Source organism: Lutra lutra, chromosome 13 (genome assembly GCF_902655055.1).
Source record: "Lutra lutra chromosome 13, mLutLut1.2, whole genome shotgun sequence".
Lineage (NCBI taxonomy): Eukaryota > Metazoa > Chordata > Mammalia > Carnivora > Mustelidae > Lutra > Lutra lutra.
Window position 1 is genome coordinate 60,268,340 of NC_062290.1, and position 12,942 is coordinate 60,281,281.

At 39.2% G+C, this 12,942-nt stretch overlaps 1 protein-coding gene across 3 annotated transcripts in view; it reads left to right on the top strand.

The window, feature by feature from the left end:
- The window catches only part of MELK (maternal embryonic leucine zipper kinase), a 99,230-nt gene that overhangs the window by 64,912 nt on the left and 21,376 nt on the right, over positions 1–12,942 (top strand). For all 3 annotated transcript variants that reach the window (XM_047700807.1, XM_047700808.1, XM_047700806.1), the window contains 2 exons: positions 1,429–1,515; positions 9,285–9,416. In XM_047700807.1, the coding sequence (XP_047556763.1) occupies positions 1,429–1,515; positions 9,285–9,416 (219 nt within the window). The remainder of the gene's footprint in view (positions 1–1,428; positions 1,516–9,284; positions 9,417–12,942) is intronic.

The window sequence follows — 12,942 nt, forward strand, 5'->3', positions numbered from 1 at the left end:
GTGCGATCTAAAGAAAGGTCCAGGATGGCAAGGGGTGGTAATCATTAACATGTTGGTGAAGGGAACTAGAAAAGAGAAAACTTGTCTATACTAGGAATATTCAAATTTCTGAAAAGCTCTTACACCAAGGAGGAAGTAAAATTATGACTGTTAGTAAAAATAGTTAATCATTTTTTGAGGGTCTACTCTGTTTAGATGTGCTAGGCTCTCCACATATGTTACATGTATTGCAAGGCAGCTTCTGTTTCTGCTTTACAGATGTTGGATCTGAGGCTCTGAGACGAATAATAACCTACTCAAGGTCATACAGTTATTTAGTGATTTCACAACCCAAACCTAGGTCTTCCTAATTCCAAAGTCGTTAGCTGTCAGATTGTACTGACACTGAATGGAGATCATAGGCAGACAGATCTTAGGGGACAGGGCAAAAGCTAGCCATCCTAGCTGTTCTGATTCCCGGGAACGGAGAACTTAGGGCAGAAAGTGAAAGATCACTCATTGGGCTTGTTGTGAAGAGAATTTGTACATGGCAGAGATGACTTTAAAATCACATTCCTTATGAATCTCTTCCACTGTGATCTTCTGAACTCCTGTTCAAGGTCCAGGCTAGGTTCAGCCTTTTGGTTCTCAGTTTTTCAGATTTCGTTCTCAGCACCTATTTCTGGCCCTTCATGGATGGATCTGAGTACTTGGATAATTTCTTTCCTTAAGCAAAATAAAGCTTATCTAGGGGTGCCTGGGTGGCTCAGTGGGTTAAGCCTCTGCCTTTGGCTCAGGTCATGATCTCAGCGTCCTGGGATCGAGTCCCGCGTCGGGCTCTCTGCTCAGCGGAGAACCTGCTTCCTCCTATGTCTCTCTCTCTGCTTGCCTCTCTGCCTACTTGTGATCTCTCTCTGTGAAATAAATAAATAAAATCTTTAAAAAAAAAATAAAGCTTATCTAGAAACTATCTCACTTTTTGAAGTTGTGCTTCACTAGGTCCCTTAGCATCATGACGGCTCCTTGGATTGGTGCTAAACCCAAATGTAGCTTGAGGTGCACTGCACTACAAGTCTGAGCCACTCTTTTCTCCAGCCTGTTGGAGAGCCACTGATCTTAGTGCCCAGATAACTGTTCCTTGATGAAAATGCCATGCAGGTCTTACAGTGGGGAAGGAGGACGGAGTACCTTGGCTACATAACATAATTTTAAGAATTAATCAGCTGATGATGGGATGTGAAGGGCGAGGCAAGGGTTCCTCTTTGTGAACTGCCTATTGTCACCTGCTGATACCTTTACAAATTATGGAGAGTGTTTATTCCTGCTTAAGAATTTGATGAACTCCTGTTGTTTTGATATTACAAAGTAATTATGCTAGCTTTAAGATTTGAAAACAATAAATATGTTTGTAATTTTTTGTTAATAAAAAGTTTATAATTTTTTTTGTAGCTTATTCACCTCGATGAAGATTGTGTAACAGAACTTTCCGTACATCACAGAAATAACAGGCAGACTATGGAGGATTTAATTTCATTGGTAAGAAGTACAATGTGAATTTGAGAATAACATCTTTTGTTTTATTGTTTATTGATAAAATAAATGTACCAATAAAGTACATTAAAAAGAGTAGAACATTTTTCAGACCTAGGATTTTATCTTGGGTATAAATAATATATTTGTGTATGATTTTTACTCAATTCTTTTCTCATGCCCGCTGGATATCCTCTTTTTTAAAAATTTAATTTAATTTTTTGTGTGTGTGTTCCAAAATTCATTGTTTATGCTGGATATCCTCTTAAAAATAACATTGATTAAGGAAAATTATAGTGGGGAAAAAATAAAGAAACAGAAAATACTAGTCCACAGAGAATTGACGGAGTTCTGATTTTTACTCCTTGAAATTCTCTAACATGGAACTATGATTCTGCTGTGGGAATAGGTACATGTGAAGCACTTTTCTTCTTACTTAAAAGCAACCTTGTAGCATCACATCACCCCTAAGCTTATGAACCAAATACCATGAAATCATTATCATGATTTCTGTGTTGGATCATTTTAGCTCCTTCAGATGCTCAATCTCTAGATTTTTTCCTACAGATGGAGGTACTCACTGCTGACTCTGAGTATAATCTAACCTGAAACAGGGATTGTGCCTAACTTTGCTCCTGATTTAATACTGTGTCTTTCATCATCTATGATTTGTATTTTTTCTCTTCTAATTTGCAAGATAAAGGCTTTAAGCAAAAATTTTTTTTACTAAACAAAGCTTTGCTAAGCCACAGTTCTTTTCACTGAGAAGGTATAAAGGATTTCTTTTGAATGATATAATAAGCAAGGTTCTGGAATGTGTGTGGAAAACAAAATGATAATTTAGTTTTTCATGGATAATGCCTTTATTTTATTTTTAAAGATTTTGTTTGAGAGAAAGAGAGAAAGAGAGCATGAGTGAGGGGGGAGGGGCAGAGGGAGAGGGAGAAGCAACTCCCCACTGAGCAGGGAGCCCAACACAGGGCTAGATCCTAGGACCCCGAGATCATGACCTGAGCCAAAGGCAGGTGCTTAGCCAACTGAGCCATGCAGACACCCTGGATAATGCCTTTATTTTTTAAAGATTTTATTTATTTGACAGAGAGACACAGTGAGAGAGGGAACATAGCAGTGGGAGTGGGAGAGGCAGGCTTCCTGCAGAGCAGGGAGCCAGATGCAGGGGCTTGATCCCAGGACCCTGGGGTCATGACCTGAGCCAAAGGCAGATGCTTAAGGACTGAGCCACCTAGGTGCTCCCTGGATAATGCCTTTAAAGGAATGTCAAGAATTGGGAATTGTTGGGGCGCCTAGGTGGCTCAGTGGGTTAAGCCTCTGCCTTCGGCTCAGGTCATGGTCTCAGGGTCCTGGGATCGAGCCCTGCATCGGGCTTTCTGCTCAACAGGGAGCCTGCTTCCCTTCTTCTCTCTCTCTGCCTGCCTCTCTGCCTACTTGTGATCTCTGTCTGTCAAATAAATAAATAAAATTTAAAAAAAAAAAGAATTGGGAATTGTTGCAAGGTCTTTTATAATGAAAACTTGAAGTTTCCATTGAAGTAACTTAAAAATAAAAAGTATGACTTTTTCTTTAGGATGATCTTTAATACAAGACTGTACTTCAGATACATAAGATTTCTTTTAAAATTTTTGTTTTACAAGTTTTCAAACACCTACAAAAGTAGAATAGAATCGTTTAACAGTGATCTTCCATGTAATCATCATCCCTTTCAACAGTTAATGACACTTTGCCAGTTTTATCTGTATCCCAGGACCCTCTCCCATCTGTCCTTTCTAACTAGGATATTTCAGTTAGTCCCATACATCCTGTCATTTTATTGAGAAAAAATTTGGTTTGAGATCAATAGACTTAAAATCTGAATCTTAAAGCTAATATACTTAGTAGAGTGCCTGGATGGCTTGGTTGGGTGTCCAGCTCTTGTTCTCAGCCCAGGTCTTGATCTTGGGATTGTGAGTTCGAGCCCCATGTTGGAATTTCAAGAACTATTGAAAAAAGTTCTTAAAATAGTATCCTTTATGTGGTTTTTACATATAGTTTTCAAACTTAAAAGTGAAATGGAAATAGGAATTATTTACTTCTGTTACAGAAAAAGTAGATAATGAAGCATGATGGAGATTGTTTTCTGGTGTTACTCTCTCTAAAGATCTCCGTGATTCTAAAAGCTAGACTTGAACAACATCAAGAATGCTGTGAAGAAAGTAATAGTTTTTCTTCTCTTGTACTCTTCCCTCATTCTAAAATGCTTGTTTATACTTATTTTCCAGTCCTAGGGATGAGTAGGATAGGCTATGCATTCTAAATGTGAGATTGTCAACTTTATCTGAACACTAGAGTCTCCTGGGTACTTTAAACTAATCCCAGTGCCTAGGTCCCACCCCCAGAGATTATGATTTCATTGGTTTGGTGTGTGGCCTAAACATCAGAATTTTTAATAGCTTCCCAAATGGCAAAAATTTAGAGTAGTACTTCTCAACTCCTACTACTATAAATTTTTGCCATTCAGAGTATGTTCTGACCGGCAGCATTAGCATCACTTGGTGCTTGTCAGAAATGCAGACTCTCAGGCCCCACTTCAGACCTACTGAATCAGAATAATCTGCATCTTAGTAAAATCCCTGAGTGATTCCTATGTACATAAAAGCTTGAGAAGCATTGGTGTAAGTCAGTGGTTTTCAACTGGGCGTGATTTTGCCTCTCAGGGCACATTTTTGGTTGTCACAACATGGGTATGTATACATGCTAATGGAATCTAGTGGTTAGAGGCCGGGATTCTGCTAAATATCTCACAATGCTCAGAATAGCCCTCAGAAGAGAGAATTATCCAGGCCAAAGGCCAATAATGTTGCGGTTGAGAAATCTTGGTTTAGGTAGTCTAAGAGAATTCACATTGGTCCTACTACTTTCCAGTTTAAATAGTTTCAGGGAATCCAGATTTGAAGTCATCTGTGGTCTGTTATACTTTTTCTGGCACTTTGGGAGCTTTGCCTTTATTTTGGGGGCTGGTTAGACAGGACAGAGAGAAACCAGTTTAGTGAGATCCATGCTGGTATGGTGCTACTGATCTTTGTGCAGAGAGAAAAGCAGTATTATTCTCAAATGTTTGACTCCTTGAACTCCCACTTTTATATCATTTATATGAGCTCTGTCTCTTTTTTTTTAAAGATCTTATTTAGGGGCACTTGGGTGGCTCAGTTATTGGGCGTCTGCCTTTGGCTCAAGTCATGGTCCCAGGGCCCTGGGATCGAGCCCCACATGGGGTTTCCTGCTCAGCGAGAAGTCTGCTTCTCCCTCTCCCACTCCCCCTGCTTATGTTCCCTCTCTCACTGTATCTCTCTCTCTGTCAAATAAATAAATACGGTCTTATTTATTTATTTGAGACAGAGACAAATTTAGAGCAAGAGTTGGGGTAGGGGCAGAGAGAGAAGGAGAGCAGATTCCCACTGAGTGCGGAGCCTGCCATGGGGCCAGATGCAGGGCTGGATCCCAGGACCCTAAGATCATGACCTGAGCCGAAGTCAGACACTTAGCTGACAGAGCCACCCAGGTGCCCCATACATGAGCCCTCTAAACTGCTTTTTATATGCAGAAGTTAGAGTTTCATATGTGTTATGATTTTGAACTATCTCACCATGGCCCTCTTGAGACTCACAGTAGTGGTGCTAGAGCATTCCTTATTTTTCCCCTCTCCTTCTAGGTGTGAGTGACTGTGAATTGTGGGAGCAGCCAGTCATCTGGTAGGAGGACTTCACTAGGGTTACACATGCATATGAGAACCTATTCAGATCAATCCCTTCCCCCACCCCTGCAGTGCAAATCGCCCTGTATTCTGGTGGCAGAAGTTTAAAGATTGAGGACCTCACAGCCAAGCTCAGGAAGGACAGTGAGCCATTCCTCAATTTCTCAAATGCTTTGTCCCAGTAACTGCCTGTCCTCAGCCCAGGGGCTTGGGCAGTTCTCTAACATGTAGTCTGTGTGAACAAGAACTGGGGATTTTAGAATGTTTCGTTTTTTTAGGAATGGAGCCTTCTTTATGATAGATAGACCTGTTGCTTTACTTTCAGACATTTGACTTTCAAAACAGGGAGCTGCTGGAGACATGGGTTGTGTTAGACTTGTGGACTGACGTCACCTGAAAGTGTAACTAGTGTGCCAATTCATCTGTTATTGAACACACATCTCCTCCATGTGTCTAATTGTAATGAGTAGTGTGCAGGGGCTATGGCAAAAAACTTATTAAAAGGATGCCTTTTTGCTTCGGGATAAAGAGGGCTTAGAGTTGTAAAACTCCCAGGCAGGCTGAGAGGACTCCATCTAAAATTGTCCAGGTATTGTTTACAATCTAAGGAGGTGGCAACTTGTTTCTGAGCCATTGTCTGTAATCAGTGTATGGCATCTCTTTCTCAAAGGTAGGACTATCATACTGGAGAGTGATTGTGATTGCATAGTTTTTATCCACTTCCCAAGTACCTTCTCTATGAAACTTTTTCTGTCCTTTCTTCCAACCCATCCTGTCTAGATTAAAGGCAGCATTCTTTGATAATTTATCACAGAATTTTATACTTCTTCCACTAGTTTGATAGGTCCATTATATAGATTTCATAGATACATGCTGATTGTGGCTATCTAAAATATTAACTGATAAAATTTATTAATAATAACAGTTTTTATTTACACCTTTTTGGTAGTAGGCCCTTTTGGATCATGTGCCTTGTGAGGAGATACATGCATTAAATATTATTTAATTTATTAAAATTTAACACTCCTGTAGGGTAGAGTCACCTAGTTTTATGAGTCCATTATTTAGAAACTTCTAGTTATACACAGTGGATTGAACAGGTGTGTTTACATACAACACTTCCCTAAAACCTCACTAAAATAACAATAAAGAGATAAAAAGATAAAAAATTCACAAGGATGTTGAGGATAAAAGAGGAGACAAAAAGTTATGTCAATAAAATTTGGGGAGTTATAAAATAGAGAAGCGGCATCTGACATAGCATTTTAGAAAAAGCTGAAAGTTAAGTGTCTACAGTGGGAAAGAAAAGAAAATAAGCAAATTGATTAGAGCCTTAGGCTCCAGAAAGACTTAAGAATTAGAGGTACTCGGAGCCTCTGAAGTTGGGAAATAAGTAGAGTGGAAAATAGGAAGATCGGTTGAAAATCGGTACTAGAAGCAGTTGGACCCCAGGTCCCTTTTTCTACCTTGTGCTGCATGACATCCACCTCCTCCTTACCCCAGCAGGAAATGGGAGACAGTGAACAAGAGGAACTTGTCTACCATACACAGCTTGGGTGGGGGTGATGAGCCATTATGAAATGGACGCATAGCTACATGCAGTCTTCATATTCAGGAGAGAAACGCTATCTCTAACCACCTTCCCTATTCAAGCCTGAGAATGTTGGAACCAGGATTTTATCCTGTTTGCAGTGGGGGTGGGAAAACATTGGAAGATTTAATTCTAGGGAAAAGCCAAAGAGAGGACCTACTATACTAATGGTTGGGAGTTCAGATTCCTGTCTGTTCACCATAGAGAGAAGCTGCCAAGGTGATGAGCAGCCTCAGACTATACTGAAACCCTTTAATTAACTGTGCTTTGTAATTCTTCATCTTTCAGTAGAGGTAGACGGCCAAAGCTTATCACGCATTTGAGGAAAGCCTCTAACATGAAAATCAGAGATCAAAACAAATGGTGGGGGTGGTGAGGTGGGAGAGAAGGAAGAAAAGTAAAGATACTGAGAAATAAGAGATAAGCAGGGAGTGGAAGAAAATGGCTTGAAGTGATAATTAATATTCCCCGAGATAAGAAAGGCTATTTCTTCTTTGAAATAGGAATAAGATGACTAAAAAGGAACATTTCAAGAGATAGCTCTTGAAAATTTAAGATATGACCACAGAAATGAAAAGCTTAGTAGAAATGATTGAAAGTAAAATTAAAGGAAAACCTCTTAAAAATAGATCTAAGAACAAAGAGATAGATGAACAAATAGAAGAGAATGGGTAAGAAAGGTCCAACATACAAATAATAGAAGTTATAGGAAGATAAAACAGAAGAAAGAAGAGAAGAAAACATAAAAAAAAAATAATAATACAAGAAGAAGTATTCCAGAACTGATGGTTTCTAAGTTAATAAAACTGAGTTTTTAAGAATGAAGGGGTTTAGCCAGGTTTTGGAAATATGAATGAACATAGATGAACACGAAGTGAAATTTCAGAAAACTGGGGAAAAGAGAATATTCAAAAAGTTTCCAGAGCCCCCCCCCCCCCCCAAAAAAAGAAAGCCTCCAAAAGATCAAAGAAAGGCCTGGAGTCAGAAAGACCTTGAATTTTTCAGTATCTGTACTAGAAGTGAGAGGACCATGGAACAATTTTTTCAAAACTGTGAAAATTATTGTCATCCTAGAATTCTGTACTCGGCCCAACCAGAATCAAGTGTGAGCAGGGAATGCAGTCATTTGTCGTAAATTCAGGGTCGCACAAGATTTACCTCCCATTCATTCACCTTCAGGAAGTTACTGGAGGATGTTTTCCACCCAGACAAGAGAGTATCCAAGAAAGAGGAATATTTAGTATCTGGGAAACTGGGGATACATTGTAGAATAGATGTGAAGGGAATCCCTAGACCAACAGTTGAGTTGCAGGTTGAGAAAGAAGCCAGACAAGAGTGGAGCATGGAGTGCAGACAGCAGGTGGAATGTCTCCAAAGGGGCAGTGTTGGAGGGAACGGATTAGCTGGTGTGTGTGGACATGTCGAGGGGAGATGAAGAGTGCTGGGGAGTGTGGAGTTGAATTAGTAAGACGAGCAACTGCCTCTTTTTTATTTTTAACTTCAGGAAAAACCAAGATACAGAAGAAGGAAATGCGAGGGTAGTACCCCCTGTGGTTTAGCTGCAGTTCCATATTGGTTGTTAGGATATTTGAATATTTATCTACTCATTAGTAAAGAATTCCTACTCGGAGTGCCCTCCTTATTGTCCACTACCTCCCTCAGGTCCCCTGGGCACCTCCCTCCCATCTCCCCTGGGACCCAGTGTTTAAAAGTTTCATGATCTTCATGGCAGGGTGCCCCAGGACCCAACTCACCTCTTAGCCTCTGTTCTAATTGCATAGAGTCAGGGTACCAATGAAATATTGTGAACATTACCCCTATTCAGTTGTTAATACTAATTTACATAATCATGATAGTGTAAATATTGATTTAACTAAAAATTGTGATAAAATTATAGTAGGAGGATGCAAGGAGGCAGAATGTATGGGGCAGGAAGGGGTCATAGTAGATCTAAATCCTTATTTTCCATACTAGGAAATTCATAGATAATATATAAAGCTGAAAAAAAATTAAAGCTGTATAAGCAACAGATACATAGAAGAAATAGTTGTAAGTATTTAAAAGTGGTTCCCTGGGGCGCCTGGGTGACTCAGTGGGTTAAAGCCTCTGACTTCGGCTCAGGTCATGATCTCAGGGTCCTGGGATCGAGCCCCACCATCAGGCTCTCTGCTCCCAGGAGCCTTCTTCCCCCTCTCTCTCTCTCTGCCTGCCTCTCTGTCCACTTCTGGTCTCTATCTGTCAAATAAATAAATAAAATCTTAAAAAAAAAAAAAAAGGTGGTTCCCTCTGAGGAGTAGAAACTGTGTGAGAGAAAGAGAATTGGTACAGGGGATTGCTTTTTTTTTTTCTGAATGGAAAAAAAAACAATGTAAAATAAATCATTATTTCTGAACACTAACTTTAGTATTCTAAATAACTTGATTTTCTTTTTTCCAGTGGCAGTATGATCACCTCACCGCTACCTATCTTCTTCTTCTGGCCAAGAAGTCTCGGGGAAGACCAGTTCGTTTAAGGCTTCCTTCTTTTTCCTTTGGACTAGCCAATATCACCCCACTCACAAACATCAAGGTAAATGTTAGAACTTTTTTTTTTTTTTTTTTAAGATTTTATTTATTTAGGGGCGCCTGGGTGGCTCAGTGGGTTAAAGCCTCTGCCTTTGGCTCAGGTCATGATCCCAGGTCCTGGGATCAAGCCCCACATCGGGCTCTCTGCTCGGCGGGGAGCCTGCTTCTCCCTCTCTCTCTGCCTGGCTCTCTGCCTACTTGTGATCTCTGTCTGTCAAATAAATAAAGAAATAAAATCTTTAAAAAAAAAAGGATTTTATTTATTTATTTGATAGCACAAGCAGGGGGAGCTTCAGGCAGAGGGAGAGAAATGTAGAAATGTTAGAACCTTTTGAGTGAACACCGACTACTCTTTTTTTTCTTTTTTTTTTTTTTTTTTACAGAGGGAGAGGGATAATCTTTTTTAAAATTTATTTATTTATTATATATCGAGAGAGAGAGAGAGCCCTTGAGCGCACGCGTGCCCGCACACAAGGGGGTGGGGCACAGGGAGAGACTCTTCAAGCAGACTCCCTGCTGAGCACGGGGCCCAACTCAGGACTCGATCTCACCACCCATGAGATCATGGTCATGAGATCATGACCTGAGCTGAAACCAAGAGTCATATGCTAAATGGATTGAGCCTCGTTCAGCAGCCGTGTGCTTGCTCCATTCATGAGTGGGTACACCACTGGTGTCAGGGAGCCAGAGGAAAGACCTTTTATGATTTAAATATTTTTGGTGAAGAAAATGGCAAATTCTGAACTTGAACTCTAAAAATCTGAATGTTAACATGGCATTAAAATAATCCTCTCCTCCCTTCTGTTTTTCACAAAAGTAATTTCTTTCTTTCTTTCTTTCTTTTTTTAAGATTTTATTTATTTATTTGACACAGAGAGAGACCACAAGTAGGCAGAGAGGCAGGCAGAGAGAGAGGAGGAAGCGGGCTCCCTGCTGAGCAGAGACCCTCCAATGCAGGGCTCGATCCCAGGACCCTGAGATCATGGCCTGAGCCTAAGGCAAAGGCTTAACCCACTGAGCCACCCAGGCATCCCACAAAAGTAATTTCTGATGGTTGCAGAAAAATTTTAAGCCACAGATAAGCTAAAGGAAAATAGAACTTATCTATGAACCTACTACCTATAGGTATTATTTGACTACATCTTTCCAGTCTTTTTTAGTATGCTTATTTACATAATTTATATATATGCAAGTGCTTTTAAAAGATACTGTATTATTGGGTTGTGGATAAAAATTTTAAATATTGTTGGGACTAAGATTTCTGAAAGAGGATATATTATACTTTATATTATAGACATGAAATATTTCAATGAATATTTTGATACTCATTTATGTTGATTGTTTAGGTTTGTTTTGAGCAGTAGTTATAGCTTACGTAATTCAAATTCCTTGTATGAGTTTGTTGTGACCATATACGTTTTTTTATTTTTGTCTTCTTTGTCTCATTTTTTTTTTTGTCATGAGCATTTAGAATGGTAGAGAAGCTTTACATTTTTGGAAGCACCTGGGTCATTCCTAAGAGTTCACATGAGTCTCTGTCTTTTGTCTGATTCTTTGTTCCCTAAATTCTGCCTTTCACATCATTTGCTGGCTGGATGTGGAACTTTGTAATATAATAAGTCTTCCCTTCAGTTAATTTAGGTTGCAACTAAAGTTATTCTAGCACTAGCAAATTGTACTTTTATTATTCTCAGAGAGGTGGTTAACTCTCTTAATGGAATCCAGTATACCCCAAATGACTATGTAGGTGAGGTGATTTTATTTCTTTAGGTCTCAAAACTCTGTTAAAAAAAAAAAAGCCACCTTTTTCATGATCTTGTGTTGAGTCTTCCTCTGACCCCCTCTGAATTCCTTTACTGCTTCATTTAGCTCTCTTTTTGGCACTTGTCAATCATGTGTTGCACATATAGGGGATTTTATGTTCTTCCTAAATCCTGCCAGTCCCTTCTTCCCTTCCTAGTTGATATCTTGATCAAACTAAGCACGAAAAGTGTCAGTAGCTGTTATGTAAGGAAATCTTGGGAGTGAGATAATGTCATTCCTCGGTTGGTTTTCTAGTTTGTTCTTGGAGAGCTTTATTGGATTGGTGAATACCCCGTGCGCAGACAGATCTTTCACGCATGGACTTCATGAGTCGTCCTGTCACTCCTCCTGCCCACATTGCCAGACCCTTGAAACTCTCAGACTGAAGTGAATCCCTTTAGGTCCAGGAGGACACAAAATCATGAACTCTGTTTCTGATCAAGGTAGTTTCAGAAAGGAAATAGATAAGTCTGTACTTCTAATAAATTCTAATTTTGTCTTAAATTATATATAAATCATGCATATTAAATTATAATAAACTTTATTAATAAACTTTAGCTAAATTTTTACATTTATGACACCATAGTTAGCAGGCCTGAGACATTTTCCCAAGCCTTTGAATTTTCTTACATCTGGATTGGCCTAATAACAATTTATCTGCTTATAACATTTATGAAGTATTCAAGTGGAAAAGATCTGGGAAGATACTTACTCTTCTCTTTCAACTAATGAGCTTTGACCCTAATCATGTAATTACTTGGGCATTTATGTTATTTAATCAATTTTTATGATAGGTAGACATTTTAATGAAAAAAAAATGGAGCAGAAATCAAATTTTGGGTTTTCTGATTTTATGCAAATCACTGAAGCTTGAAACAAGGTTCCTTTGTACTCTTCTTGATAGAATCATCCCTTTTCTCTGGGGTGTTGTTTGTAAAAAGTAGGTAATCCTGAACTATTAATCAATAGATGGCATTTTCAGTGAAAGCATAATATAGTCCGATCCAAGAATCATAAAAGACTACATCATCAACATATCATTAGCATTTTCAGCCCCATGCTTGCTCTATAACAGTTAAGTTGAGGCAAGACATACATAAAGATAGCACTATGCTGGAATAAAAGATATTGGGTGCCAAAAAGGGGCTAGAGGTGTGCTCTAGTGGGTTTAGGAAGGTTTAGGAAGGGAGTGATCACCATAGATGACCCAAACTGGACCTATAGTCAAGTCTAGAAAAAAATGGAAAAGAAGGAACACAGTATTCAGGGCAGGATAAATGATTTAGCAAAATCTCAGGCACCTAAATATGCTTTATATATTCTGTTGGCAGTCACTAGACTTTGGTTGAGGTGGAGGGGTCAAGTAGGGGCAAAGTGAGAGGAAGAGAAGGAGGAGGTGAGCTGCGAGAATAGGAGAGATCTAGATTGTAGAAAACCTTGAAATGCCATATCAGAGGGTTAGACTTTATGCTATAGATAATGGGAGCCATTGATTTTTGAACAAGATAGGATAAGTCACTAACATGACAATAATTTAGAAATATTTATCCAGACTTGTTCAGTTAAGAATGTGTATGTTGTTACTCCCTTCTGCAGTGCCCATGACAGCCATCATTCATTCAACACTGCTCTTTTCCTCACTGAACCTAGATTTAGCTTTAGTATTTTTCTCCACCTAGCACTCCATATAGCTAGTTCTAGTTCATGATAATTGGAGAAAACTGTAA